At 41.4% G+C, this 26,522-nt stretch overlaps 1 protein-coding gene and 1 long non-coding RNA gene across 5 annotated transcripts in view; both read right to left on the bottom strand.

Annotated features, from left to right (window-relative positions):
- Window positions 1–26,522, bottom strand: part of si:ch211-186j3.6 (neural-cadherin) — a 488,898-nt gene that overhangs the window by 18,816 nt on the left and 443,560 nt on the right. The window contains exons 36-37 of the mRNA XM_036135719.1: window positions 4,910–5,064; window positions 1,012–1,595 (exon numbers count right to left, since the gene is read on the bottom strand). Of these exons, the coding sequence (XP_035991612.1) occupies window positions 1,012–1,595; window positions 4,910–5,064 (739 nt within the window). The remainder of the gene's footprint in view (window positions 1–1,011; window positions 1,596–4,909; window positions 5,065–26,522) is intronic.
- On the bottom strand, window positions 20,381–24,726 carry LOC118562955. Of its 4 annotated transcripts, XR_004930914.1 has the most exons (8): window positions 24,504–24,726; window positions 22,373–22,506; window positions 22,131–22,267; window positions 21,890–22,031; window positions 21,157–21,285; window positions 20,930–21,058; window positions 20,703–20,831; window positions 20,381–20,603 (listed from the first exon to the last, which is right to left on the bottom strand). It is a non-coding gene; the product is annotated as an uncharacterized LOC118562955 (long non-coding RNA). The 4 variants fall into 4 exon arrangements; XR_004930913.1 differs by having other exon boundaries at window positions 21,890–22,267; XR_004930915.1 differs by lacking the exon at window positions 22,131–22,267.

The following is a 26,522-nucleotide window of genomic DNA, read 5'->3' as shown; positions in this document are numbered from 1 at the left end:
TATTGAGATGCATCTGGTCTTTATTACTGTTTCAAGAGCGTTAACACTAGTGAAAGAGGCCTCCAGGGTGTAAAAGCAACTAGAGCTCTCTCTTCACCTCTGCGTCGACAACATCCTTTAATAGTTTTCTGCAGATGCGCCTCACTGTGGACTTTTTAGTGACAGAATCACTGGTTACCATTTTAAAGCTGAAATCCCTTTTTTTTTCGTTTTTGGAGACTTTCTGTTCCACTTACTGACTGAGCAGACGGTCAAAACTCCTTCACCTCTGCGGATTAATGTAGGCGAAAGGCAATGTTTGGGAACCGCAGTGAAGAACCGAGCAAAGACCAGGGTAAATTAGTAGGTTTCTGGGAAAAAAGGGTTCCGGTGGAAAACGCTCCTGGTCTCATTGTCGATGCGTTTCCCTTCTTCAGTTTCCCCCCCTTGTACAAACTTTAATAGAAGCTTCAGACAAGTGTGCAGAGCCAGGCGGCAGAACATAATATTCAGAATCCCCCCTGTCCTTCATGGGAGCTCCGTACGAGCCCAGTAACTGATGACGTGATAGTGCAGTGTGCGATGCATGTCCCTTATTTACACACGTCTCATTCAGCAGCAACATGATACAAAATACATTTTTACTGGTGCTGATTAGAAATAAAACACGCCTAAGCGGAACAGGAGCTCAGAGTGTCAACAGTCTGAGTTGCTGAGTCCGCTGAACTCCTGAACCGGTGTTGGGGAGCTCAGGCAGAGAGTGATGTTCTGAAGCCTTTAATCTCACCTGTAGATAAAGTCTGTTCCTAGAAAACAGTCATCCCAGGTCCAAGGCAGCGCAGAGCTCACTGCACCAGCAATAGTTGTCTGTAGTAGGCACACCCTTTTGATGGACCCTGTCAGTCTCTCACTCTCCGTTTCCTCGCTGCTAACCATCTGATTGACTTTTCTTTTTTTAAGGCGGCCTGTTATCGGCGTCCTATCGCTCTCAGTATCTGAGCTCAGAGGTCGCTAGCCTCGGCTCGTTCATACAGAGCTCTCAGTTTCTCAAAGCGAGGGCCCCACTCCCCCAGTGTCTCCTCCCTTCTCGGCCTCCCCACCCTCCCTCCCCTGTGCTTCCTCCGTCCAGCCCCGCTGAACTGAAGGAGCTGAGGGAGCCGGCGGGGGACCCCCCTCCTTCGGTGGAGAACACCTGGAGGGAGTCGAAGGGCCCCGTGTCCGGGGTGCTGGTCGGCGTCGCGGATGATCTCGCACAGGTAGCGGGCCAGGTCCTGGCTGGAGAAGGAGAGGGAGCGCCGCGCCAGCTGGGAGGGGCGCGCCTGGCCCTGGGCAGGAGGTCGGGTGGGGGGCACGTCCCGGCGAAGGCAGGCGGTGGTGGTGGCTGTGGAGGAAGTGGAGGCGGTGGAAGGGGGCAGGGTTGTGGAGCTGGAGGTGCGGCTGAGGGCGTCCACGGGCTGGGCAGAGGGCGGGGCGGGTGGCGCCTGGTGGAGGAGGTGGTGGTGGTGGTGATGGTGGGGAGGGGGCGGGTGGTGCAGGGCTCTGGAGCGGCAGTACTGGACCGACTGGGCGGGGCTTGGCTGGAGGGACTTCTGCAGCTCTGCCATGTCGTAGGCGTTCTGGAAACAGAAGACGCAGTTAGCACACGCACACACACACACACACACACACACACACACACACACACACACACGCACACACACACACACACACACACACACACACACACGCACAAGGAGATGAGAGCAAAATAAAAAGGCAGAACGTAGTGATGGACTGAACGTTTGCAGGAGAGAGGAATGAAATGTGACAGGGAGGAAGCAGAAAAATGGAAGAGGGCTGGGAAACAATCAACCCCCCCCCCCCCCCCCCCTCCCGCTATGTTTACTATGAGCGTTCCGCCAGTTTAAGTTTCCGATCTGTCTCCAATTATTCCCGCTGAAAGGGTTTAAGAGTTTCTATGAGTGCTCTGACAGTGGGGATAAAAATCTGGCCGGGGTGATTCAGAAAGGAGACGGGACTGAGGCTGAGCTGCTGTTACATACTGTCCCACATACAGTATAACCTGCAAGTCACTTCAGGACTGGAGAAAAGAGATGAAAACAACCAGTGGGAGGAGGAGGAGGATGAAAAGATGCCTGTGCATGGAGGAGGAGTGGGTGGCTCTGTAAAGCTGATTATGTGAAAAGTGGCAAGTGGCCTGTTATTTATTTATCTAGTTCTCCAAATAGATTAAAACAGTGAGACCAAAGAGAATTGAACAGCTGCTGGAACCCACATACTGGACGAGGGACGCAGCTTTGGGACATTTTTTAGAGGAATTGGAAAGAACGACTGCATTAAAGGTGAATGTGAAAAAAATGTGAAGCCAACGCAGCGTTCCCCAGACGTTCCCGGCTCTACGTTGTTAGCTTTTGAATGCTAACGGATCTACTGCAGACAAGCTGCAACCCCAAAAAGAGCAGTTTCTCTAAACGTGTCAGTTCCAGTGACTGGTTCAAGCACTGCCCCCCATTCTGCATCAGTGAATATACCAATAAAGAAAAAGTTGCTGGCTTTATGCAAAAATGATATCAAGTGCAACATTAATCATAGCAATTTTTTTCCTAACTATACGATTAAAAGGATAGTTCTTTTCTTTCAAGTGGGGTTCTGTTGGGAGGATAAGAAAGACAATATGTCTTAATTTTATATGAAGCTTATCTTTTCAAACTATGAGGCAAATATCATTGGATGACACTATACCATAAGAAAATAAGGCCACCATATTGCCTTCCAACACATTTACCCCTGAAACATACATAATTGATTCTCAGATAATCCACAGATTTTTAGGATATATTGAAAATCTTTAAAATGGGAATGCCACGGTCCTCACATCCCACTAAAGAATCAATGCAACAACCCCTAAGTAGCACATTTGACTAAATTTCAAACAAATTTATTTTTTTCTTGAGAAGTACCATTGTCAGGATCCCCAGGGTGTGATAACTTATGGTAGCTCCCTGACTGTTTTTAGATAAGTCTTGTTTTGTTTATGCTTAGGTTCTCGTATTATCATTTGTTAGTTTTCTTCTCAGCATTTATGTTAGTCCTATATTCAGGTATCGGTTAGATTAGTTCTGTCTAGTTGTGTTTTGTGATCTTAGTAGTTCGGTTAGATTCTTATTTTATGTTGGCTTTTCTCTAGTTTAGTTTCTTTTCTAGTTCTTTATATTATTGGTTATGATAGGTTTAGTCTTGGTATTTCTGTAGTTCCATTATCTACATTCTGAGTTAGTGAGGTCCTTTCCCTTATCTGCCCCATTCTCCATCTACCGTTAGGTTCTGTTAGTTCCCTGAACCTGCCAGTTCACTACCCCTCCTTTCCCTCTGCCTGACTGCACCCCTCAGTTCACCAGTGATTAGTTATCCATCAATTATTTCCCTCTGCCTTTTCCCATTTAAATTCCTTGAACCATTTGATGAATCGTGACAGCCCTAGAATATAGTAGATGATTGACTGAAGGGTGATGCCTTTCACAGTTCCTTTGTCAGGTCTATTTTTCCAGCATATCTTACTCTTGACCTATATTTGACTTTTACACCCTACTCATTCTGTGTAGATATTAAGTTTTGCTCTACATTCCTCATCTTATTAAGTTAAGCACACATTGTACTGATGTGGTCAGGGACAACGACTGGGCAGAAAAAGAGCAGAAAAACGGTGAAAGTTCAAAGGAAAATCTTAAGAGCTTTTAGAAGAACTACTGAACAGAATCACTTTGTATTATTGAAGGATCTGCCTCTCTTGACAAGCGTTTTCAAAAGAAGGTGATGGTTCAAACATGCTCTTCCAAGAAGAAGACAAAAACTACCGTAACTACCCATCTACTGACAGCTAACCCTCAATTTTAAAAGGAATAATGTCAGATTGACTCACGATTAAGGTCATAGTAATTGTTCTTTGTTATTAGTGACATCATTCTTTTAATACTGCCAGGAGCAGGGGAGCACGGCTTAGCTAGAAGTAGAGACATCTTCCTGAAGACATTTTGTGGCTTTCAGCGTTTTTATTTTCAATCAATCAGTGAAGGAATAGGAAATTCTGGAAATTTTGAACACTGTTTAGGTTTATGTAGGCATTTGAGTAACTAAGTGTGACTCTTTGCCATGCAGCTGGATTTTATTTAGGTTCTTGATGCTAAACTGGTTGGCCACCCTTGCATTAGAAGAAAGAAAAATTAGTTTTCAGACAGTTTATAAAGGGTCGAATCGTGATAGGCAGGGTAACTGGGTCAGGGCGTCTCTAAAACGGCTGCAGGCGTTAGAATTGATCCAAAACGGTGATGATTTGTCAACTTACTTGACTTGGCCTCCAAATTCCCCAGATCTCAGTTTAATCGAGTCTAATCTAAGCAGTGGGATGTGCTGGACACAAAAAGCCTGACTCATGGAGGTCCCTCCTTGCACTAAATGTGTTTTTGGTAGCAAAAGTAAGGCAAATGGCCATAGTGTTATGACTGACTGATCCATGCCTGTATTGTGTGTGTCCTGTACGGCGAAGTGGTGATCACATATTTTTCTTCGATGAAAGCTCTGATATTATGCAAGCTCCGAGTACAGCTGAGTGCACGTGGGTTACACTGGCTGGTGGAGAGCAGAGATAAGGATTCTGCGTGGGCCTAATTAAAACACTACCTCGCTCACTGCAGAATTTCAGTCCAACCTGAATTGAATTAATCCACTGAAAGGCTGCTACCTTGCAACCACTGCCAAAAATGTAAAAAAAAAAAACAAAACATATATTCAATGACAGTCTTTAAAATTAGAATTACAGTGCTAAAAGCGTTTCCTCTTTATACCAGCAAAAATTGCTGCTCAGCATGTATTTGTGGGTGCAGCATTGATTTCTCACTTCCTGTGTAAGTGTGTGTTTATCTGAGGGCAGTACCTGGTCCTCCTCCCCGCCTCCCTCTTCGTCGTAGTTGAGCACGTTCTCCCGGATGTCCTCCCAGCCGTCGTGATGTGCCGAGACGTGGTACACGCCCTCCTTGAGCCCTTTGTAGGTGCGCCAGCGAGTGTAGAGGAAAATGCCCAGCAGCAGCACTGCAGTCGAGACACACAGTGGTGAAGGGTCGGCAGCACAGGCTTTACACATTCTAATTAAGTGATCAAAATCCTTCAGGCAGTTAAGGTGTGCCCCCAAAGAGAGGGGTTCTTTGATGGAACTGGCCTTGAGCACCATTTAGCGATAATGAGACCTAAAACAGGGTTTTGGGATTTAACTGGTAAAGATGTTTTAGAAGTCTAGATGAGGAAATAGTTAATTCATCATATTATGTAAGCTATTCCAAGATTTTCAGGCAGTGGATTTTTTTTTTCCCGGTTGATCACAAATAGTGATTCAGGTTTTTTTTTCCCCCCTTAAAAACTCAGCTAGCAGTGGTAACTTTGGTAGGAATGAGAAACAAATCCCCATGAGACCAGTTATACCAGCATTAGCTCAAATCTTGCCAGTGGCCATAAGTTACGCACAAAGAAAAAGCACAGCTAGTTTCTAACAAAACGAAATTAGCGCTCATTGGGGGATAATTTGCTGCTACTTTTGTCCATTTTAGTCCTTTTAACAATTGTCCTTTGTTTTGATGGTCATTTTTACCACATCGTGAGGGAAAGGCTATCTTTCAGGAGCTAAGCAGCATGTGAACTCAGTGTTCATGTGCTGCAACAAACATTGTCTTTTGTTTTATCAAAACCTTTTCAAACACATTCTCATGAATCGCCAACCCGTGCTAGGCAGGACAGAGGTTTGGATGGAAATCGGAATAAACTACAAGAGCCACAGGTTATAAAAACAAAACAAAAGAACATAAACTCGTTTTAGGAGATCTAAATTGTCATCATTGAACGAGAAAACACACTTTAATTCAATTCACTGGATTTACTTCACCTATTGACAAACGAAAGGGTGTCAGGCTGTGTAGCTTACCACGTCCAAAATTACAAAAATGCTCTCATGGTTTTATTAGGGGTTTGCAAGGTCCACCCAGTGGCATGTTTTCTCTACACACGTTCCTGTTTTAGCCCAAACCAACCATCTATGCTCAGAAAATGTCTAGAACAAGAAAGAGTCAACAATGTCCAACATACTGAGTCTTTACCTTACTTGATGAAGTGGACGACGTTAAATATTTGTCCATTGTGTTACTTAGCTCAACCCTGACACATCCTCAGCTGTGCCTCCTCAGACCCGACAACATGCGTTTCACGGACCACAACCCGTGGTTCGCGGACCCCCAGTTTGAGGGCCGCTGCTCTAGAGGATATGGCAGCATGCTATCACCATGCCAGGATGGAAAGTCATCAGCAAAGAAACCAATTAATCTGGTAACGGATTTAAGCGCAAAACATTGCTTGGCGGACCGGCTGAGTCGCCCTCAGGCATTGCTTCTCAAGTAGCGTGGTGCGTCCCCTAGGGGAGGGCGTGAATGTATTACAGGAGGGGGCAGACCTTCTAAATGTGACAACAGCACCCCCTGCTGTTTGGTATGTGCCTGCAGTCAGTAGTACAACTAGGAAGGGATTCTCTGTCATCCTCAAAGCAATGGCTTCACTACGTTTCAGTAGCGTATGGTTGTCTGTAGAGGAATAATATTAATAAACTCCTAATAAAAGTATAAACACATCAGCACGCACCCCTCTTATTGGCTGTCAGGCGCCGTGGTGGAGGGATGATGATTGGGCCTATTTTGCCGCAGTAGTTTTCTAAAGTGGAATGTTAGGCCATCTGTTGAAAAGCTAAATCTTGGTCGATATTAGATCATGCAGTTAAAAGGTTGTTTTTATGGCCTGGTCATGTTTTTGTGAGCAATTCTACGGCCGAGTGCAAAACAAGGCCACTGACGCTGAGGGTAACTCTTCCCACCAATGCAGTGTCAGGTGAGGTCTCGCTCAGCGGCCGAGAGCAGAAAAGCAAGGCTTGAAATCAAAAGCCGCGGCGGCAATACAAATATCCCCGATGATCCCGTCGTAGAGACTTCACTTTGTAACTTACACAGAGTGACTGCAAACGCCATGAAAGGTGAAACTGTACCAGACTTTCAAAAGGTTTCACCAACCCAGACGGTGGTTATTATCACTTCTGAGGACAGAGGAGGAGCTGCAGCTAGGATTAAAACAGGGTTCTAGCCCTAAACTTTTGATCTTTTCCCAGTCAGAGAAAGTTTGTAACATTCACACATATTTGATCAATAACAGACGAGTCCCGAAGGAGCCCACATACAGCAGCAGCAGCAGAAGGGCATTGTTTCCTGAAGATCTGTCGATGGTTTACAGAGGCTTTTATTATTATTATTTTTTGCTTCAGAACATCAAACCCTGAAATACTACTTTGAATGATTTAGTGCTGTGCTACTGCTGTAAACCGACAATTTAAAATCTAATACAGGTAAAGCTAACAAAGCAGGAGCTTTACACAGTTTTAACATGATGATTGAATTATCATGTAGAAAGAATAAATGTGATCGGGCCAAAATGCTTAGCAGTCTCCCTCCATGAAACTCCACCCAGAGGTACCTGGGGAATGAAATAGCACTACCTTGGTAACGGGCCATTGTTCTGGGATAAATTTGTGCCCTGGTAAACACGCAGGCCGGTCACAATGGCCCCCTTGTTTCCTAGAAAAGGTTCTTGTTGAGAAGCACAGACGAAGCTCACAGAACTGAAGAAATGAGCTGGCAAACATTCCTTCCCAAGAATGTTGAAGACTGATGAGGCCATACAAAAAATAAAAAGTATAAATAAATAAAAAGTAAAAAATACAACTTCTTCAACTTATTGTTGCTAAAGGGGATAGTATTGTGTAGTAAAGGCACATTTAAATTACGGTTGCCTGAACATTTTCCAGGGAGCTTCTTATTTACCTAGGCTGTCTCATGTTTGGATCTAAAACCGGCTCTTTTACATCCTCTGACTCTGAGCGGGTCCAGGGGGGCTATTGTTGGCCTTGGCATTCACTAAACGCGTAGCTGACCTCCATGCTCTACCAGTGAACCCCTCCTGTACCAAGGTTGGTCCCGGAGATGCCAGGGTCTCACTGCAGCCCAACCCAGACTGTGTGCCTAAAGTGGTGGGCTCATTCTCTCCTATTTTCAAGATGAAATGATGATTTTACCCAGTATTACAAAAGGTGTTTCTAATCAGGATTACCAACTATATTTTTACCTACACTGAGAGTTCTTCTGAGTAATGTTTCTTTCTGTCCTTCCTCTCTAAAGACACTACTCTCCTCGATAACCTAATTAAAATCTTACCTCAACAAATGTCCACACCGTGCTTTCCTGTTCTTCAAAGCCATGCCGGATTTTTTTGAATAAAAGCAGGAAACAAAAGTAAAGTAAGTAATTGTCGCCCTGAAAATGACTGCTCGAGACTAATTTAATAAAATGTCTGTGAAAGATCTGTGAAATAGGAATTTTCCTTTTTGAATAAATGTGGAACTAAAAAATAAAGGTTGAAGGCAGCTTCCACACAATCCAAAGTTCATCCAGTCTGCATGTTTTTTTTCCTCATAGTGACCTTTTCATATGTGCAACAAATACTGTGTTTAGTCTTCTGCCTCTCACCTCTTGCCTTAGTACTCACTAAACCCACTAGCCTTTCTTTATGTTTAACCTCTGTTACACACACAGCAGCTGTGTCTTCCTCCCTATACTGCAGCTCAGATCTGTGTGTGACGCTGGGACAATATTTAATAATTTACACCTGAATGTCATTAAATACCTGCATTACACTGTGAGTCATACTCCACTGTGTCTTCCAATCTGTTTTTGCAAAAAAAAAAAAAAAATCTCTATAGGAGAGAAGCATTTAATCACATTTGAGAGAAGCACCAATCCCTGACTGCGACTGATTTCAACTGGCAGCATTAGAAATATCTAGGCTGCTCAAATCCCATTAATCTGGGATATCGGCATGAAAATCTGGGATCTTAAACAACACAGATTTTAAACACGATCTCCTCCTTTCTCTCTCTTTCAACAGTTTTCCCCCCTCTCTCTTTCTCCCACATCACACCTAAAGCCCAGCAGCACCAAAGTGAAGGTACTCAAACTCAGCGCTGAATTGATAACATCCCATTAAACAGGCCTCCCCCTGACAACTGTGTAAGAGTAGATTTGCTCAGCCAGAAACCAGCCGCGCTGCATAGGAGCAAAGATCAATACTCATTTACTGTCAACTTGTCGCCCTCGCCACAACTTCAGCGTCTGGCAGATTTAAAGAGCAAATTGTTTCATGAAGTTCACTGTTCATTTTTAGAGTGCCTGCGTGGCTTTTAATAGCCAGTGAAGCAGCGGGGAGAGGAGATAAAGACACGGGGAGAGAGGCTGTTGTTCTGGCAGGAGACGCGGCTCGCTGCTGCTCTGGGTTCGCCTTGATGCCGGAGAGGCAGCGAACCTGCAAGAGCAAGCTGCCAGGTTCAGTCCACCGCCTCACGGAGCTTCCTAGAGACAGAGAGAAATCGGAGGTGTGTTGGGAAGGAGCTCCTCCAGCAGCGTGAAGGCTTCTCCCCATGGGTGTGTCTCACTTCAGTACTGATGCAGAATGAGACACGGTGAGAACAAACATTCACCGTGACTCGGATCCAAGGACAGGACGGACACTTGACACGGATATCCTCTTGATCCTCTTAACTCAAGATTAAAAACGCATTTGTTTAGGATTGCCTTTAACTGTTCTATTTAACTGAAACACCACTAGTTTTTTTATGTTCTATTTTCTATCTACATTTTATTCCTACTTGCTTTTATTCTGTTTTATTTTGCTATATTTTAATCATGTAAAGCACTTTGCTTTGTCTTTGTACTGAATTGTTCTATATAAATAAATTTGCCTTGCCTTGCCTTGCCTTGATCTGAGTCAGCAAAAAAAAAATCACAACATGGAAAGCCAGGACAGATCGTCGACTGCTGTTGGAATATTTAAGACAAGATAAGAAATTCCTTTATTGTCCCACAATGGGAAATTGATGGCATCGACAGTGGCAAGGACACAGAAAGTTATACACAGTTTATAGTTACGAGAAAAACAAGCTAATCTAATCTAAAGTTAGTTCTAAATGCAACAGAGAATGAGCTTTTCAGAAGGCTAAAATAATAGATGAATAAATGAAACAGTATTGCACAGTTACTGAGAGGATGGAGCGTGTTTGTGTGATGGTGGTAGTGGGGGGGGGGGGGGGGGTGACTGGCCAACCAACATTGATGAATGGTACATTGATGAATGTTTCCTAGCTACATAATGATCTCATGTATTTTGCCTAAACGGGTTTGATGTAAGAGGACGGGTATACGTAGAACTCCATCCTTCAGGGTTCTTCAGCTGCCAGGGTGGTCCAGTTGGAGCACAACCAGGCCTGGCCTCCTGGACCGGTCCTTTTCCTATGTGCGAGAACTGGGACCCATAGGTGTCTTTTAGTCGTTTTAGTACAAACTAAGTCTCAGATGAGCTATTCAACTTGGCCAAAATGGGTTTTATTAAGGCAAAACAACAGGGTCCATACAAAAATCCCAGAACCACTCAGCAACCCTCCAATCCATTTATTTATTTATATATTATCATAATAATGTACTTTCTTATTTTGTTCTTCACTGTGCACTACCTCCTGTGCCTTAGGCCAAAAATCAGGAGAATTATATACACTTATACTTATATAAGGCTCTTTACACAGTACATCAAGATTTTTTATTGGAATCGAATTTTAAGCTCTTCAACATGCCTAAATAAAATAATGGTTTTTAGTTTTGACACCAGGAGATTGTAAATGGCCTTTAACTGCCCCCCCCCCCCCCCCCCCATGAGATCCTCTGATGTTGCACAGTGTTCTATAAGCTCGTCCCAGATTTGCTATGTTAACATGGGCAGGAACAGCAGCAGAGGGTGGATTTGTGCCCATAACTCACACTTTTGCTAAAATGAGCACTGGTGACAAAGATGTACGAGAAAGTAACAGTGAGCTGTGCAGCAGTACATCTGTATTCTGCTGAACAAACGGGGCCTACAACAAGAAGCTACAAAGGATTTATGCTGCATAATTAATTGAAGTTTATGCGCTAATTAAACTCATTAATGAATCCAATCTAAAGCAGCAACTTGGCTCAGACATGAGTAACATAAATTATTAACCGGGGAGGGTGTGGGGCAAAAAAAAATTCAGAAGTCACGCTGCAACACAATGCAGAACTTCACACAAGTTGTCCTGCAGTAGCTGCACTGGAGTCCACACAGGAGCAGCAACGTCCTCAGCAGCACTGGATCAGAACCAATTCCATCTTATGCCTGCTGGTTTTGCTGTGGGACTGACTGTGGGAAGATTGTGTGGCAAGATGGCGTAAGCTGCTGGAAAGAGGTTGGTTCCTATGGCTAATGCAAAATGAGCTCCATCTTCAAATAATGGCGATGTGGTTTAATAGAATTTCTTCTTTTTCTCTGTTTCAATAATTAAATGCTTATGGACATGAATGGACAAAACCCTGAATGTCCATTCTTCCTGTATTTTCTGCCTGGAAGACCAGGTGTTTACATGTAAGTATGTTGGTCCACAAACTTTATACATTCACACCAAGCAAGTGGGTATTAACAATAAGGTTGCTGAAAAGTTGTGAATAGGCCCTTTTCCATTAGACCTCAAAAGCCCCGGGTTTTTGAAAAGTCCACTTTTCCATATGGGGGTTTTCAGTTCCCCCAAGCTTTATTTTTATGGGAAAAAGGTCCTGGACTGAGGGTCGGACTTTTCAACAAGCCTGGGGCTTTGTTGAATGGCTGGGGTTGTGTGCTGCAAGGCTCAACAGTTCACCACAAGGGGGAGTAAGGAGCAGCAAGGAGATGACCATTTGACAAACCTATCGATTTTATACCGGTAATTTGTCAGAAAAAGTAGTTTTAAGATGTGTTTAGGTGAGGAAGTACACCTCCAAACTTGTGCTGTCAGCTCATCAGGATTATGAGCCGATTTTAATTGTGTTTTCAGATTTGTTGGGAACTCAAAGACCCGCTGACAGGCTGGTCTCACCGGGGAGCCTGCAGTGGTTAACTCCTTTGTTGCAACATTTAGTCGGCCAGGCCGTCTGTAATTTTGTTGCGGCTGAAAAGTTGATATAAAATGTTTGTGGGGAATATCTGCTAGTACAACACACCAAATGTGAAAATCTTAGCTGGATGTTTTCCACATTTTTTGTTAATTATAAAAGTTTTTGTCACAGTGCTGTAATTAGTCGGATATATAGCACACATTTCCCCAAGACTGACTTAATGTAAACTGAAGTTGGTGGACTGAGAACTCTTTTGAAATTTACAAACCATGAACCACCTCTGAAGGGAAAAATCAAAGCATAAAAGACACTTCAGCTTTCTAGATGCAGACGGGTGCCTTGTATTTAATTTAGCTCCATGGATTTAGCTAAGCTTTCTCTCATTTTACACGCACTGAAAGTTTTGTCTCTAAATAGTGCACAGGCTGCCGATCGAACCACTCTGTGTGTGTGTGTGTGTGTGTCTGTATGCTAGGAACAAAGCAAGCTCACTGCTTTCCTCCTTCCGTGGCAGACACAGCGGAGGAGACAAATCTGCACAACGCCTATATCCTATAATAAAAAAATATAATTTCGCTGCGATCAAAAGTCTTTGGTGTTGTGTTCAAAAATTCTCCTCGTTCTCACCATGGCTGAGGCAAAAACATACGCATACAGCTCTAAATTTTAACACCACGAGGCAAACTTTGGAGCAGACACATCAGTCTCGCCTCCCCTCTCCGCTTCTGTCTACCCCCATGCCACCACGGTACCCGCAGAGAACACCAACAGTAGTAGAATACAGTGGAGCCCAGTGGTGAGAAATAGGGTAGGGCCGGTGTAAAAAGAGATAAGGAGGTGTAACGTCATCAGCAATAATTTTCCATCCTGTTTTTTTCCAGACTCTGGATGAGTGGAAGCCAGGGTATGGATATATCTTCTCAGTCTGCCTTTGTCTGTTTGATCTATGATGGCTTTTTGCTGCCAGCCTGGACCGGAGTGGTACTGCAGTTTTCCTCACAACTTCCCCATATGTCATTGGGCTGTTTTACTTAACCAGCCCCTAGCAAATGGAAATGTGTCAAACTTTAAAAGCCCCAGGCTTTGTTTTACCCCAGGAAACTAAAGCCTGGGGCTTTAAATCCAGGGGATTATGATGAAAAGGGGTCTAATACATTAAAATGAGTGTGTTCATGTAGCACTGAAGGTTTCTGTGAGCTTTTGAGTCAATGGGCTTTATTTTAGCTGAGGAACTTGAACACACCGCAGTTTATTCCAGCCGCATTAAGTGTAGCTTTACGATGGAGTTCATGGCTTCTACAAATTAACAGATGTTTAACGCAAATCTAATCTACATAATGCGTTAAAAAAAGCAGCAATATCTCCTTTGAGGACATGATGTGTTCAAACGCAGACCTCTAACCTGGTCTGCAGTTAGAAAGAACTACATGGGGATCTGCAGTTCTGCAACGTTTTTATGGTTTTCCACGAATTACATTTAAATATTTAGATTTCTAAAACTATGCACTCCTACGCTTCCAAACTTCCCACTCTTTTTTTAAGAAAGAGTGAATAAACATTACTTTATGCTTCGTTCATTATAATGCAAACAGAACAGATGCTGCATGTGAATATTGATTTAACAAACTTAGCACTGTTGGAGCTCTCGTGGTTTTGTTGCCTACAGATGCTACCTGGGTCAGCTTGGATGCTGCTCCTTCATGTTCACTAATTTCCCTATTTCACGACAAGACCTGACAGATATCAGCAGCATCACAAACCGCTGTCATCGAACGTATGCCCTCCTATTTAACTGAACAAATGCAAAATTTAACATTGACCCTGTTAAACACTTCTGTTTCTCACGGGACAAAGAATCAACATGACGTGTGAACCGAAGCTCAGGAGCAACAGAAAAACATGTGATCTTGAGCTGCTGTGAAGATGACTGCTCTGCTCCGCTGGAATCAATATCCTGTGCATTAGAGCTTAGGCCCGCATGAAGGGGAAAAACACAGACTGTAATAACTCGTGGAGCAAATAAACAGCAAATATGAACTGTGTTACTCTTTGGTTTATGGCGGTGGAGTCTCTGTCTTTATGGCTCTCTGCTTTCTGCCGCTTTCCTCCGCCGAGCTGTGTGTATGAGCGTGAAGTGGCCGCAATGAGCTCCATGGAGAGGTGAGCAGGGAAGCTGGGGGTCAGGGTGTGCGAGATGTATCCGCGCCGCTCAAAGCCCTCTCCGGAGGGCAAACAGAGAAATGGAGAATTTGATCGGTATTTCTGACGGGGCGTTTGCGAGCTTAAAAGAAAGATTATGTGTTTATCTGTTTACAAAGCCCCCAGGGCCCTACGCTGTCTTTGACCATGTTTTTCTTTGTTTAACTTTCTCACTCTCCTCTGCGCCCTGCTGTCCACCACTTTCTGCCCAAGCCCGTTTTAGCTGTTTACTTCCTGTACTCGTCCAGCCACCCGGCCTTTGAAGTTGTTTTCCAGCGATCGCACTGGGTTGTTTGCATTAGCCCACTACGTCGCCCCGCGTGTACGCCTAGGTGTGATGCTACAGGTACTCCCAAAAGAAAGAAAAAAATACATCTGATTTCTATTGCCACTTTTTTTCACTTTGCAGACTGGGAAATAATTTCAGTGCCTAATGATGAGAGGAAGGGCCTAAACTGAACATGCATGACCTTCAGTTGGTCAGACGGCACAGAATAAACAAGCTTACATTCTTAGCCCTTAGAACCAGCTAGGAAACCCTCGTTAAGCACTCCAATACCGACCTGCATTCACCAAAGCCACTTCAAACTCGTTTAGGTACTGAAAAATAATTTCAATCTCCTAAACATAAGGGATAGCCTTTTATTACCTCTACTTTGGAATACTTCAACAGGGTAAGTTCATTCACCAATATCAGCCAAGCTTATTCTTACTGTTTTAAGTCATATGAAAAGGCAGCAAAAAAGTCACAGTGACTAAATGTGTAAATAACTGATATCTGTACAAAACACAGAATCAGAATGTAACTGATAGTGCTCACCTCATCTAGACGCCACAAATAATGGCCCCCGTTCAGACCTCACACTGACCTCCATCCTTTGGTGATCAGTACATAAGTGGCCTGTCTAACAACAACCATTCATACCTCTTATTAAAAACCCACCTCAGGGACCGGTTCAGGTTTCTGCATTTCACAAACGCATCACAGAGAGCAATAAACAGCTGTTGACGTTTCTGCAACACCAGATTCATTCCGTCACTTATATTAACTTCCTATTCAGACATCAGCATGGATGAAATTCACCCGGGTCACATTTCTGTGGAGTTATTTCTTTTGTAAGCTTACGTGTGTAGCTGAACAGATGTGCAATGAGAGAGAAAATGGGGAATGGATAAAGGAGACTTTAGAAAATAAAACAGCATCACTGCAGATGGAGGTTTTCACTCAACGCAACAGAAAGGTACGTTGCACATCTGTATTAGCTTACAGTATGATGCAAAAATGTGAATGGAATTGTTACGTATAGTAAGATTATTTTGCACTGCCTGATTAATTCCATGTTTTGGTTGCTGCAGCGGGCTCAATCAGCTCTAAAGAATGTTAATTAAAAAAAAATCACATTAAACTACATATCAACTTACATCTGAAAAAAACTCTATAGAGTGTTCCGGATTGCCATTTGGTCGTGATTTTAAACAAACTTATAGTAGGATCAATCATATTTATATAATATATATATTTTTTTAATACGGTCATGTCAGTGTGCAGTTCTATAGAATGTTCCAGGGTGCGCTGATACCAAACAAATGCAGACAAGTGATGCTGAACAGCTTTACAGGATCTCTTCCCATGTGAACGAGCTCACATAGTTACAGACACATTTACCATTGTGTTTTCTTCACCCACAAACACAGAGAAGAGTTGTGTTGGATAAGAACTGGATCGTACCAGCTATATGCATCTCCCATATCCTGTTGGAAGAATGTTGCTGAGATGAAACGTACTCCCTATGTACTGTCTGATAACCAAAATGTATACATTTGTACTGTGCCATTTTCTTCTGCCTTTCTGACTGCGTTCAATGACAGACATTCAAAGGCTTTATGCCTTTGAATAAATTTGCAAAGACAAAATGCATTTTTCTCTGTTTTACTGAGAGATGTTCTCTCTCTCTCTTTGATAAAGAACAGTCAGTTTACTGTTTCCAACATTATTTGCCTTGCCTTGCCCACACCGTAGTGTGGCGTGAGACCGGCAGGAGTGGATTTTCCGTCCATCGGTGAAGCGACACAGGACTCATTGCACTGCTATATATGAATCAGCTTTAGTCAGCACCTAATTACATTTAATTCAGTTTGTCCATATAGTGCTGAATCACAACAAATGTCATCTCAAGGACAAGACCATTTCCTACACACTTATCCCTGTTGGGGTTACGAGGGGTGCTGGTGCCTATCTCCAGCTGTCAATGGGCGAGAGGCGGGGTACACCCTGGACAGGTCACCAGTCTGCCACAGGGCAGTTTCCAAAACATAAAAAATCTAAATATGCACTCAATTCAATCCGCTCATTTCCATTGACTCAAATTGATTCAATATATTCAAATCCAAACCACTATAATAAATGCAGTTCAGTTTATTTCACTATTGTGTCGACGTTGCAGCAATCCCTCATACTGAACATCTTTACAGCAACAGTGCAGAGGAGAACTCCCATTCAACAAAAAGAAAGTCCCAGCAGAAGCAGAACCAGTGTGAACAGCCATCCGCCATGACTGACCGGGGGTTTGAGAAGACAGAGCACACACACAAAAACAAACAAGCACTGATACAGGAGTACTTTCTATTTGAAAGAAAGGTGAAATGTTAATGGCAGTGGTAGCTGCTTTAGTGGCTTCATCTAGAAGAGAAATTCAGAGATGCTCTGGGCAAACACATGCGACATATTTAGGATTTTTCTTTGGCAAACAATCTAGTAGTGCAGGCATGACACTTAAAACAACAGAATGGACCAAAAAGAACCAAGGGAAACTAACCCGCTCTAAATGTAGACCTTAAGTAGATATGCTGTGTTGGGATCTTAGAGCAGATAATGAGTAAAAAATAATGAGTAAAAAAACAAAACAAACAGCCTACTTCAGTAAGATTCAGACCTGTGTTTTGTCTCAGTGTCCTGTAGAGAGGTCAGATAGGTCAGACGTTATGTAGAAGTGAGCACTCTGAAAGGGGGACCCAATGTATTTTTAGAGGTTCAATTGATGCTAAATGAGTGTGTGCGAACGTGTGTGAGTGCAATGGGATTTCCAGTCAGAAAATCAATATCCCAGCTGGCCTGCAATGAGATCAGTGTCTATGAGTGCATCAACACAAGTCAATAATATGGTATGGATTTTACCCCATGAAACTATAAGTCTGTTTACTGCAGCCATCTCTCTAGGCTTTTGATCTATCGCCGCTCACCTTCACTGCTCTTAATGCGCTAGCATTTGATGTATGTTTAATGGCCAATAGCAATATGCAGTTTATAATCTTCAGCAAATATGGGGACAGTCTTTTCCTCTTGTTCCGTCTGTTTAGAAAACTAGATTTAAAGAAAAGTGATTAGCTGCAGGAAATGGATTTCTGTTAAAATCCCTCTGTCTGGGAACTCACATCATCACTCAGACGCTGTAAGGAGTGCCAAAGAACAGTAACTGAATTGGAAGTTCTTATTACTACTTTTTAAAGAAATATATTCGGCTCGTGGGCCAGTAAAACCTTCAGTAAAATCAATTCAATTCCTCAAATAAAGGCAGCAATCTGTCCGGTTCCTTTCTTTTTAAAGTTTTTTCCCCCATTTCCTCTTATCAGTGAGTCTCTCTCTCTGTTTCTTTGTTCCAGGCGAAACCTCAGCAGCAGTAGGTTAAAAATGCACCTCTCTGGTCAGACAAAGGCTCATCATATTCAGCGTAACACAATGGTGTTACGACACTGTAAATTGGAAACATATGCAATGTTATGGTCATAAGCACTTGCTTTTTATACCTGCCATCTGCAAATAAAAAAATAAAATAAATTGTTACAATACAATCAAACTTATTCAGAAGTAAATGGCCTTTTCATGGTGTGACAAACTCCAGGTCCCATGACCCTGAACCCAGAGAGGCAAGAGAAAAAAATGAATGACAACAGGGTAGAGCATTTGCAGTTTTTGGGTATGCTAAAGATAATTTCTTAAGTTCTTCAAACACTATGAAATAGGAGGAAAGTGCTATCCTGGTGAACTGCCTTAATAAAATGAAATCAGGATTTTTATCAGGCAATTAAAAACTCTAGAGCAAACTTTGATGTCAATGCAGATGTAGCCAAAATAAAGCAGGATTTTATCTAACTCTAAAGGGCACTAAGTTCTTTGACACTTTTGGTTGTAGTTTGAACTGTAAAACTGAGAAAAAAGGAAGCATTTTGAAGATGTTATTTTCTCTGTCTGCAGTACATGCAAAAAAGAATAACAGATGCCACAACCTCTTCCTCCATTGCTGCAAAGTCAGCGACACAGTGCAAGCGACCGTCCACTGTGGCTACATTCTCATCCAAGTGAGTCTTGTGTTTCCCCCATAGTGAAGCATCCTGAAACATTCCATTGGTGGAGTTGCTTCTCAGCTGAGGCAGTGGGCTTCTTCACAAGAACAAAGAATGGAATCAAAACATCCGGAGAGACCAATTTCTTCCAAAATATCCAGGTATAAATCGGTGATAGCTTGTGCGTTTTTTTCCACATGATAGAGAACAGTATCACAAGGCAGAAAAGTATAACCAAGTGGCTCAAAGTGGAAATTTGGACAAGAAAACCCACTTATAGTGTCCTTGTTTGTTGTGCAAATGCAGCCAGAGTCGTGTTCAAAAGGTATTTCAATATCAAAATACATTAAATGGAGTCTGACAGAAATAAAATCCAAATATGACAACATTCATTCACTCACTCACACACACACACACAGACACACACACACACACACACACACACACACACACTGATGCCCATGATCTACATGAGCTTACATGCGACACGTCTCCAATGTAAACCCTCTGCTTAAATGTTATCTCGTCATATGTGCTTTTCTACTTAAGGATGGGAATCGAAAACCGGTTCCTGTTCAGAACCGGTTCCATGTGTTCCAGTTCCATGGCACCGTTTGGCAGCTCGCTTAACGATTCTCTTTTCGATTCCGTCGTGCTGCGGCTCTGAAATAATTGGTTTATTTCTGGAAATAAACCAATTTCCTACCTCTCTTTGGGGTTATTAAGGGAGTGTGCCTTTATCGTTAATCCAGCCCTTCCATAGTAGCATGTTTAATTAGAACTACTGGTAGCTGGAATTCTTACATGATTCTAGCTATTGCAATGGATGTAACAAAACATGCTACAAAGTTGCTCCACAGTTCAGGGAGCGAGAGAAAGGTGACGCTCGTTTATTTAAACCAGAGGAAGATGAGTTTATTTCCCAAAATTGTACAGTAATGCTTTTTCATCAAACGGATGCCTTCTCCGTTAGAGGTTATCTAAAGAGAGATTAATAAGCAACTGTCACAACAAATTAACATTTTCTTGTATTCTAAACAACTCATCTACTGTATTTAAGTTTGTTCTTACACTGTAAAAAAAAATCCGTTGTTTTTACGGAAAAAAACTGGCAGCTGTGGTTGCCAGAATAATCCCGTAGAAAATACTACAAAAATGTTAACAACATTACGGAACAACTTGTACATTTTACTGGGATTTAATGTACAATAAATGATGACTAAATGTACATTTTGCAGTTATTCAATGTACAATAAGCAGTTTTAGGATGTGAAATTTACAAGTTGTTTTGTAATGTTGTTTACATTTGTACTGTATTTTTAACGGGATTATTCTGGCAACCACAGCTGCCAGTTTTTTTCCGTAAAAACAACAGATTTCTTTTTTAAAGATGTTTACATTCGTACTGTATTTTTAACGGGATTATTCTGGCAACCACAGCTGCCAGTTTTTTTCCGTAAAAACAACAGATTTCTTTTTTAAAGATGTTTACATTCGTACTGTATTTTTAACGGGATTATTCTGGCAACCACAGCTGCCAGTTTTTTTCCGTAAAAACAACAAATTTCTTTTTTAAAGATGTTTACATTCGTACTGTATTTTTAACGGGATTATTCTGGCAACCACAGCTGCCAGTTTTTTTCCGTAAAAACAACAAATTTCTTTTTTTAAAGATGTTTACATTTGTAAAATATATATATATATATATATATATATATTACAGTCTATCTAGATTGCTTCAAATTACTTCTAAATGAAAAGTCAGCCTGTAACAAACCACTCGTCAGACATTATACAATTCACAATAATGCAAATTTATTGTTGAAAAAATAATGAGAAAGAGATCATTAAAGTGTGTGTGTGTGTGTGTGTGTGGTTGCACTTGTGTTTGTGAGAGAGAGGAATTATAAGTGAGGTGTGGTAGTGAGTGAGTGAATAAATGTGAACCTTGTTAATAGCGAGCCACGGAAAAAGGTGATATAGGTGTTCATCGGCTCCATCACTTTGAAGGAACACCTAGGGGAATAGAGAAGAGAAACAAACACAATAATCTCCATTAGTTTCATTAGCAAAGTCAGCAATAATCAACGATAACAGTAGCACTAGCACACATACCTTTTTAAATAGCTCGCCATTCATGGAGAGCTTGTGAATCATGGTAAAGGGTTGATTAAGATGCAACTGCATTGCTTCTAGAAGAACATCTAGATAAACATGGGTGTTCACGGTCACCTGAAGGAACAACTAATGGAATAGAGAAGAGACAGAAACACATATTCTCCATTAGTTTCATTAGCAAAGTCAGCAATAATCAACGATAACAGTAGCAGTAGCACACATACCTTTTTAAATAGCTCGCCATTCATGGAGAGCTTGTGAATCATGGTAAAGGCTTGATTAAGATGCAACTGCATTGCTTCTAGAAGAACATCTAGATAAACATGGGTGTTCACGGTCACCTGAAGGAACAACTAATGGAATAGAGAAGAGACAGAAACACATATTCTCCATTAGTTTCATTAGCAAAGTCAGCAATAATCAACGATAACAGTAGCAGTAGCACACATACCTTTTTAAATAGCTCGCCATTCATGGAGAGCTTGTGAATCATGGTAAAGGCTTGATTAAGATGCAACTGCATTGCTTCTAGAAGAACATCTAGATAAACATGGGTGTTCACGGTCACCTGAAGGAACAACTAATGGAATAGAGAAGAGACAGAAACACATATTCTCCATTAGTTTCATTAGTAAAGTCAGTCAATAATCAAGGACAACAGTAGCATTAGCACACGTACATTGAACACGTGGGAATTATGTACAGTGCATCCTGAAAGTATTCACACCCCTCTCAATGTTTCAGCATTTGTTGCATTGCATCTCCTTCAGTCAAATAAGTTCGTTTTTTTCTCCTTGGTCTAGACTCAGTGATCCATAATGACAGCAACAGTGTTATTGAGTGTTATAACATAGGGTGTGAATACTTATGCACATGTGGATATTTCAGTTTTTTAACGATTTGCAAAAACTTCTACAATTCTGTATTTTGCTGTCATTATGGGGCATGGATCCTAGATCAGGGAGAAAAAAATTAACTTATTTGACTGAAGGAGATGACTGCAATGCAACAAATGCTGAAACACTGAGAGGGGTGTGAATACTCTCTGGATGCACTGAACATAATTCCCACGTGTTCATTCATAGTTTTGATGCCTTCAACGAGAATCTACAATGGAAATAGACCAGGTAATAAAGGAAACATTGATTGAGAAGGTGTGTCCAAACTTTTGGCCTGTACTGTACCTTTTCAAACAGCTCGCCATTCATGGTTGAAAAGGTCATGAATCAAGTTACAGAAGCTTAGATTAACATGCAACTGCATTGCTTCCAGAAGAACATCTAGATAAACATGGGTGTTCACTGTCGCGGCCACTTGAAGGAACAACTAATGGAATAGAGAAGAGACAGAAACACATATTCTCCATTAGTTTCATTAGTAAAGTCAGTCAATAATCAAGGGCAGCAGTAGCACTAGCACACATACCTTTTTAAATAGCTTGCCATTCATGGAGAGCTTGTGAATCATGGTAAAGGCTTGATTAACATGCAACTGCATTGCTTCCAGAAGAACATCTAGAGAAACACATGGGTGTTCACTGTCGCGGCCACTTGAAGGAACAACTAATGGAATAGAGAAGAGACAGAAACACATATTCTCCATTAGTTTCATTAGTAAAGTCAGTCAATAATCAAGGACAGCAGTAGCATTAGCGCTAGCACACATACCTTTTTAAATAGCTCGCCATTCGTGGTCTGAGAGGTCCTGAATCAAAGTAAGGACTCTTGGATTCACATGGAGCCGTTTTGTTTTTGTTTGTTCCACTTTTGTCCCCTTCTCCGGATTAATAGAGAAGAAACATCTAGGTTAACAGAAGAGAGAAGAAACACATACTACTATAAATGATACAACCATCTCAACTAGTCAAATCAGTACAAAGGAAAAGACAAAAAAGGTGAGAATAAGGGTTACAGTTTTCCATTAATTAAAGTTTAACTGGTAGGCGGGGAGCTAAGGGGCCAACCGTGAACCCCCCACATAATCCAACTTTAAAATAAAAAAAATATTTTTTTAAAGGTCCCATCATGCTTAACATGAATTAAAATGTTTACATTGAAAATTTTGCACTACATGTTTCAGGTAGTCAGTGTATTTCCAAACATTGCAAATTGCATTGCACCTTCCCCTAGCTCATGGAGAGTCAGGTTTCTGTAATGTGTTTCCATTGCATTTTCAATGTATGGAAATACATTGACTACCTGAAACATGTAGTGCAACCCAAAATGTTCAGTGTTAACATTCTGATTTATGCTCAGCATGGTCAGACTTTTAAAAGAAAGTTGGTTCCTTTGAAATATGGGAGAGTGAACCTTAAGGCCTATAGACATTAGACACTACACTCTGTCTATTGACATATCAATGTCTTTTTTTTTTCCTCTTGATGACAGACACCTTTGGTATAATGTATAGATTCCTAAGTTAAAGGACAACTTCGGTCAATTTCAACAAGAGCTCTATTGCTCATGCTACTTGAGACTTGCCAGGACTGAAGACGTGAGAAATTTTGGTCTAAATCCTATAGGTTTCCTTGAACAGAGAATTAGCACTGACAGCTAATCCATGGGGGCATAACTTTAAATTGTGAATTTAACACTCCAAATGTCAACGCCAAAGCTATGCAACACCAGCCGACACAATACAACACAACACTGTAATGTGTATGACTAGAAATGCTTAAAAAGTAGTTAAAAACAGTGTGTTTGTGCAAGCAGCCATATACAAAATTTAAACAAATGATATGATAAAACACAGTGTAAAGTTCTGCCCCGATGGGTTAGCTATCAGAGCTAATTCTCTGTTCAAATAAACCTATACAAGTTGGACCAAAATGTTTTGTGTCTTCATTACTGGCAAGTCTCGAGTAGCTTCAGCAATAGAGCTCTTGTTGAAATGGACCGAAGTTGTCCTTTGAGCAGAACATGTCATTTTGCCCATGAAATGAAATAGTTTTTGCTAAAAAAATACTCAGGCAATTAGTTTGACAACGTGTCAACATTATTTCATACATGTTATTTGATTCATCGTATTTCAGTTAGCAATGCTACAGAGCTGGTATCTTGACTAAGATGGTGTTGGCGATGGGGTAAAGGAACTTGGTTATCATGCCAGTAGCAACAGAAGTCAGGGGTTGGAGCTAGCCCCTAGCAAGGCACTTAACCCCATGTTGCTCTAGGGGAGAATGGCCCCTAGGTATTTGTATGCACGTTGCTTTGGATAAAAGCCTGAGCCAAATGACTAAATAAATAGAACAAAACAATTGTACAAATTTACTTTTAAAGTAAATGTGCTTTGACAACCTGCCACAGGACACTTTACAGATCTTCCCTCCACTAAATGTTTTTTTAAGTGTACAAGAAGTTCCTGCACAGTCTGAAATCGGTCTGAACACAGTGACATGGCGCAAATAAAACTTGAAATAATGGCTGTTAGCATTAGCAAACGGCGATGGGACATTGTGCTTTTGATAGAAGTGACACTTAAATGATGCATATGTACAAAATGTCTGCCTGCAGTCAGTACTCTCACAGTTGAACACGCAGCGTGGTTCGTTTCTATGAACCCTACAATGCAACACATAACCCTTTAACGTGTGCAATGTTCTCCCGCAAAAATGACTATGAATCATGGCGCGGGGAGCTAGAAACAGGCAAAATAGCTATTAGCTGCTAGCAGCCAGTATCAATGTGAAGTTGTCAGTTGTCCGCCTATGAGCCAGTGAAATCAATAAAAACGCGCCGTTTTGTTTCACAAAATTGTCTTTTGACTTAACCTGATGCTCGAACCAGAGACATTACTTACTCAAACTTGGTGTCTGTTAAGTGCCACTGCCAGAGAGCCGAACACGCACGTGTACCAACCTAGCTGGTAACTGTGTGGTGGGACGTTGACGCTGAAGCAGCGCAACTACAGCCTGTGAATGGGCGGAGCTAACATTTGAACCAAAATAATTTGATATTCTCCTGCAAAGAACAAAGTTTTTGTAAAATAAACTATTCTACATAGCAGGAATAAACAGAAAATACAATTGTTTACTTACCAATAGTTGGTTCCATGAAAAATTCCAATATATGTAGAGCAGCAGCACCAGATGGCCATGGTTTGATTCTTCTTCTTCTTTATGAATTTTTCTGGCGGTTGGCACGCAACGAAACGGTGCATTACCGCCACCAACTGGTTTGGAGTGTGGATCACCATGGTTTGATTCCGCTGCGTTTTCCATTCAAATATCATCATGGATAGGCATCCCGTGTTAACTAGACCTACATAAAGCTTCCCTTTCCTAATTTATTCTAAAAAAAAGTATTGTCTTTTAAACACATTAACAGTTTTATTTGGTTTAGAGTTTTACGAAATGGTAAACGAAATTAGGTTAGGGATCAGACGAAGCGCAGCCCAAAGACCCCTTATGATGAGTACCATTAATGAACTCAGTGCTCCCTGCCTGTGGGATTCCAGAGGCAGCTGATGGGTATCGGCAGTCCAAGCGACATGCGGCTCGGGCGGTTGCCGAGGCAAAAACTCGTTTTATGAAATGTGCCAAAGAGCCTAGTCTACTGACTTTTTTTTAACAGGGCAATGATGTAATTTTAACTGTATGACTTTTTTTTTGTTGGCATTACAGTTTATTTGTGTTTAAATAACATTAATTTGCAAATTATACAAAAAATTCTGATCTATTCAACATATTCTTACTGTAAAATGAACAGTTGTATTTGGTTAGGAGTTTTACAGTTTATCATTGTAAATTACACAATGCTTCATTGTTTTTGCATCTACAGTTTTCTTATGTCATGATTTTACAGGAATTCACTGTTAATTCTACGGATATTATTTACAGTGTATATTCCTTTTTTTATTTAAACAAATATAAATGTTACTCCAGTTGCACATTTGCTGTGGACATCTTGACCTTGTTAGTTTGTAAGGTAGTGTGATAGTTAAGTAAACAAAGTTGATGCTCATCGTCAAACTGTTTGTTCTCTTTTTTTCCCCAAATTGGAATTGAAAAGAGAATCGATAAGGAATCAAATCGTTTCACAGAATCGATAAGGGAATCGGAATCGTGAAAATCTTTTCAATTCCCAACCCTATTTCTACTGCAGAGTTTTTTTTTTTTTATATCTCAAACTGTATCCTGATTAAGGATAAAGTGTGAAATATGCCTTTTTTCCCTCTCCCTCCCCAAATGTGGCTCCTATCTTTTCACAGAGTTAAAGGCATCGCCCTATGGAAACCGCGTCAGGCGGGGTCCTTGGCAGCAAGGCTTCAATCAAATCGTTCCCCCGAAATGTTTGTGATGTATGTGATGCACGGTTGTACTGGAACTGTAATTTCCCTTTGGGACTATTAAAGTATTTCTGATTCTGATTCTGATCTGAACTAGGAAAACTGTTTGGATTTTCCCCTCATGTCGGCCCATGAGCCACCACAGAGGCTGTTCGTTTCCCCACGCTGTCAATCTGTTGAACACTCAGCAGTCAGGGTACCCAGACCTATCATATTCATATTAACTAGAACTATTATCCTATCTACCTTTTTTGTATATTGTACTTTAGATATTATCACTCAAAGTAAAGTGGAAGTACATCCAAGTTCCTTGTTGCATGAAGCAACTTGGCAATTAAATTGATTCTGATAAAAAAAGTCAAACCCAGAAACTGAATAAAGCTCAGTGTTAGAATGAACCAGGACACCAAAAGCAGTCAAAAAAACTCAGAAACAGGAATAAAAGAAAACCAAAAGGTAGATTGAAAAAATAAGCTGAAGGCACGACAGATCCCAAGAAAAACAGGACCAGTGACCTATATAAAAGTAACA

This window comes from Fundulus heteroclitus, chromosome 4 (assembly GCF_011125445.2).
Source record: "Fundulus heteroclitus isolate FHET01 chromosome 4, MU-UCD_Fhet_4.1, whole genome shotgun sequence".
In the NCBI taxonomy this organism is placed as follows: Eukaryota; Metazoa; Chordata; class Actinopteri; order Cyprinodontiformes; family Fundulidae; genus Fundulus; species Fundulus heteroclitus.
The sequence above is the reverse complement of the archived record's forward strand: the minus strand, read 5'-3'. Positions and strand labels throughout refer to the sequence as shown.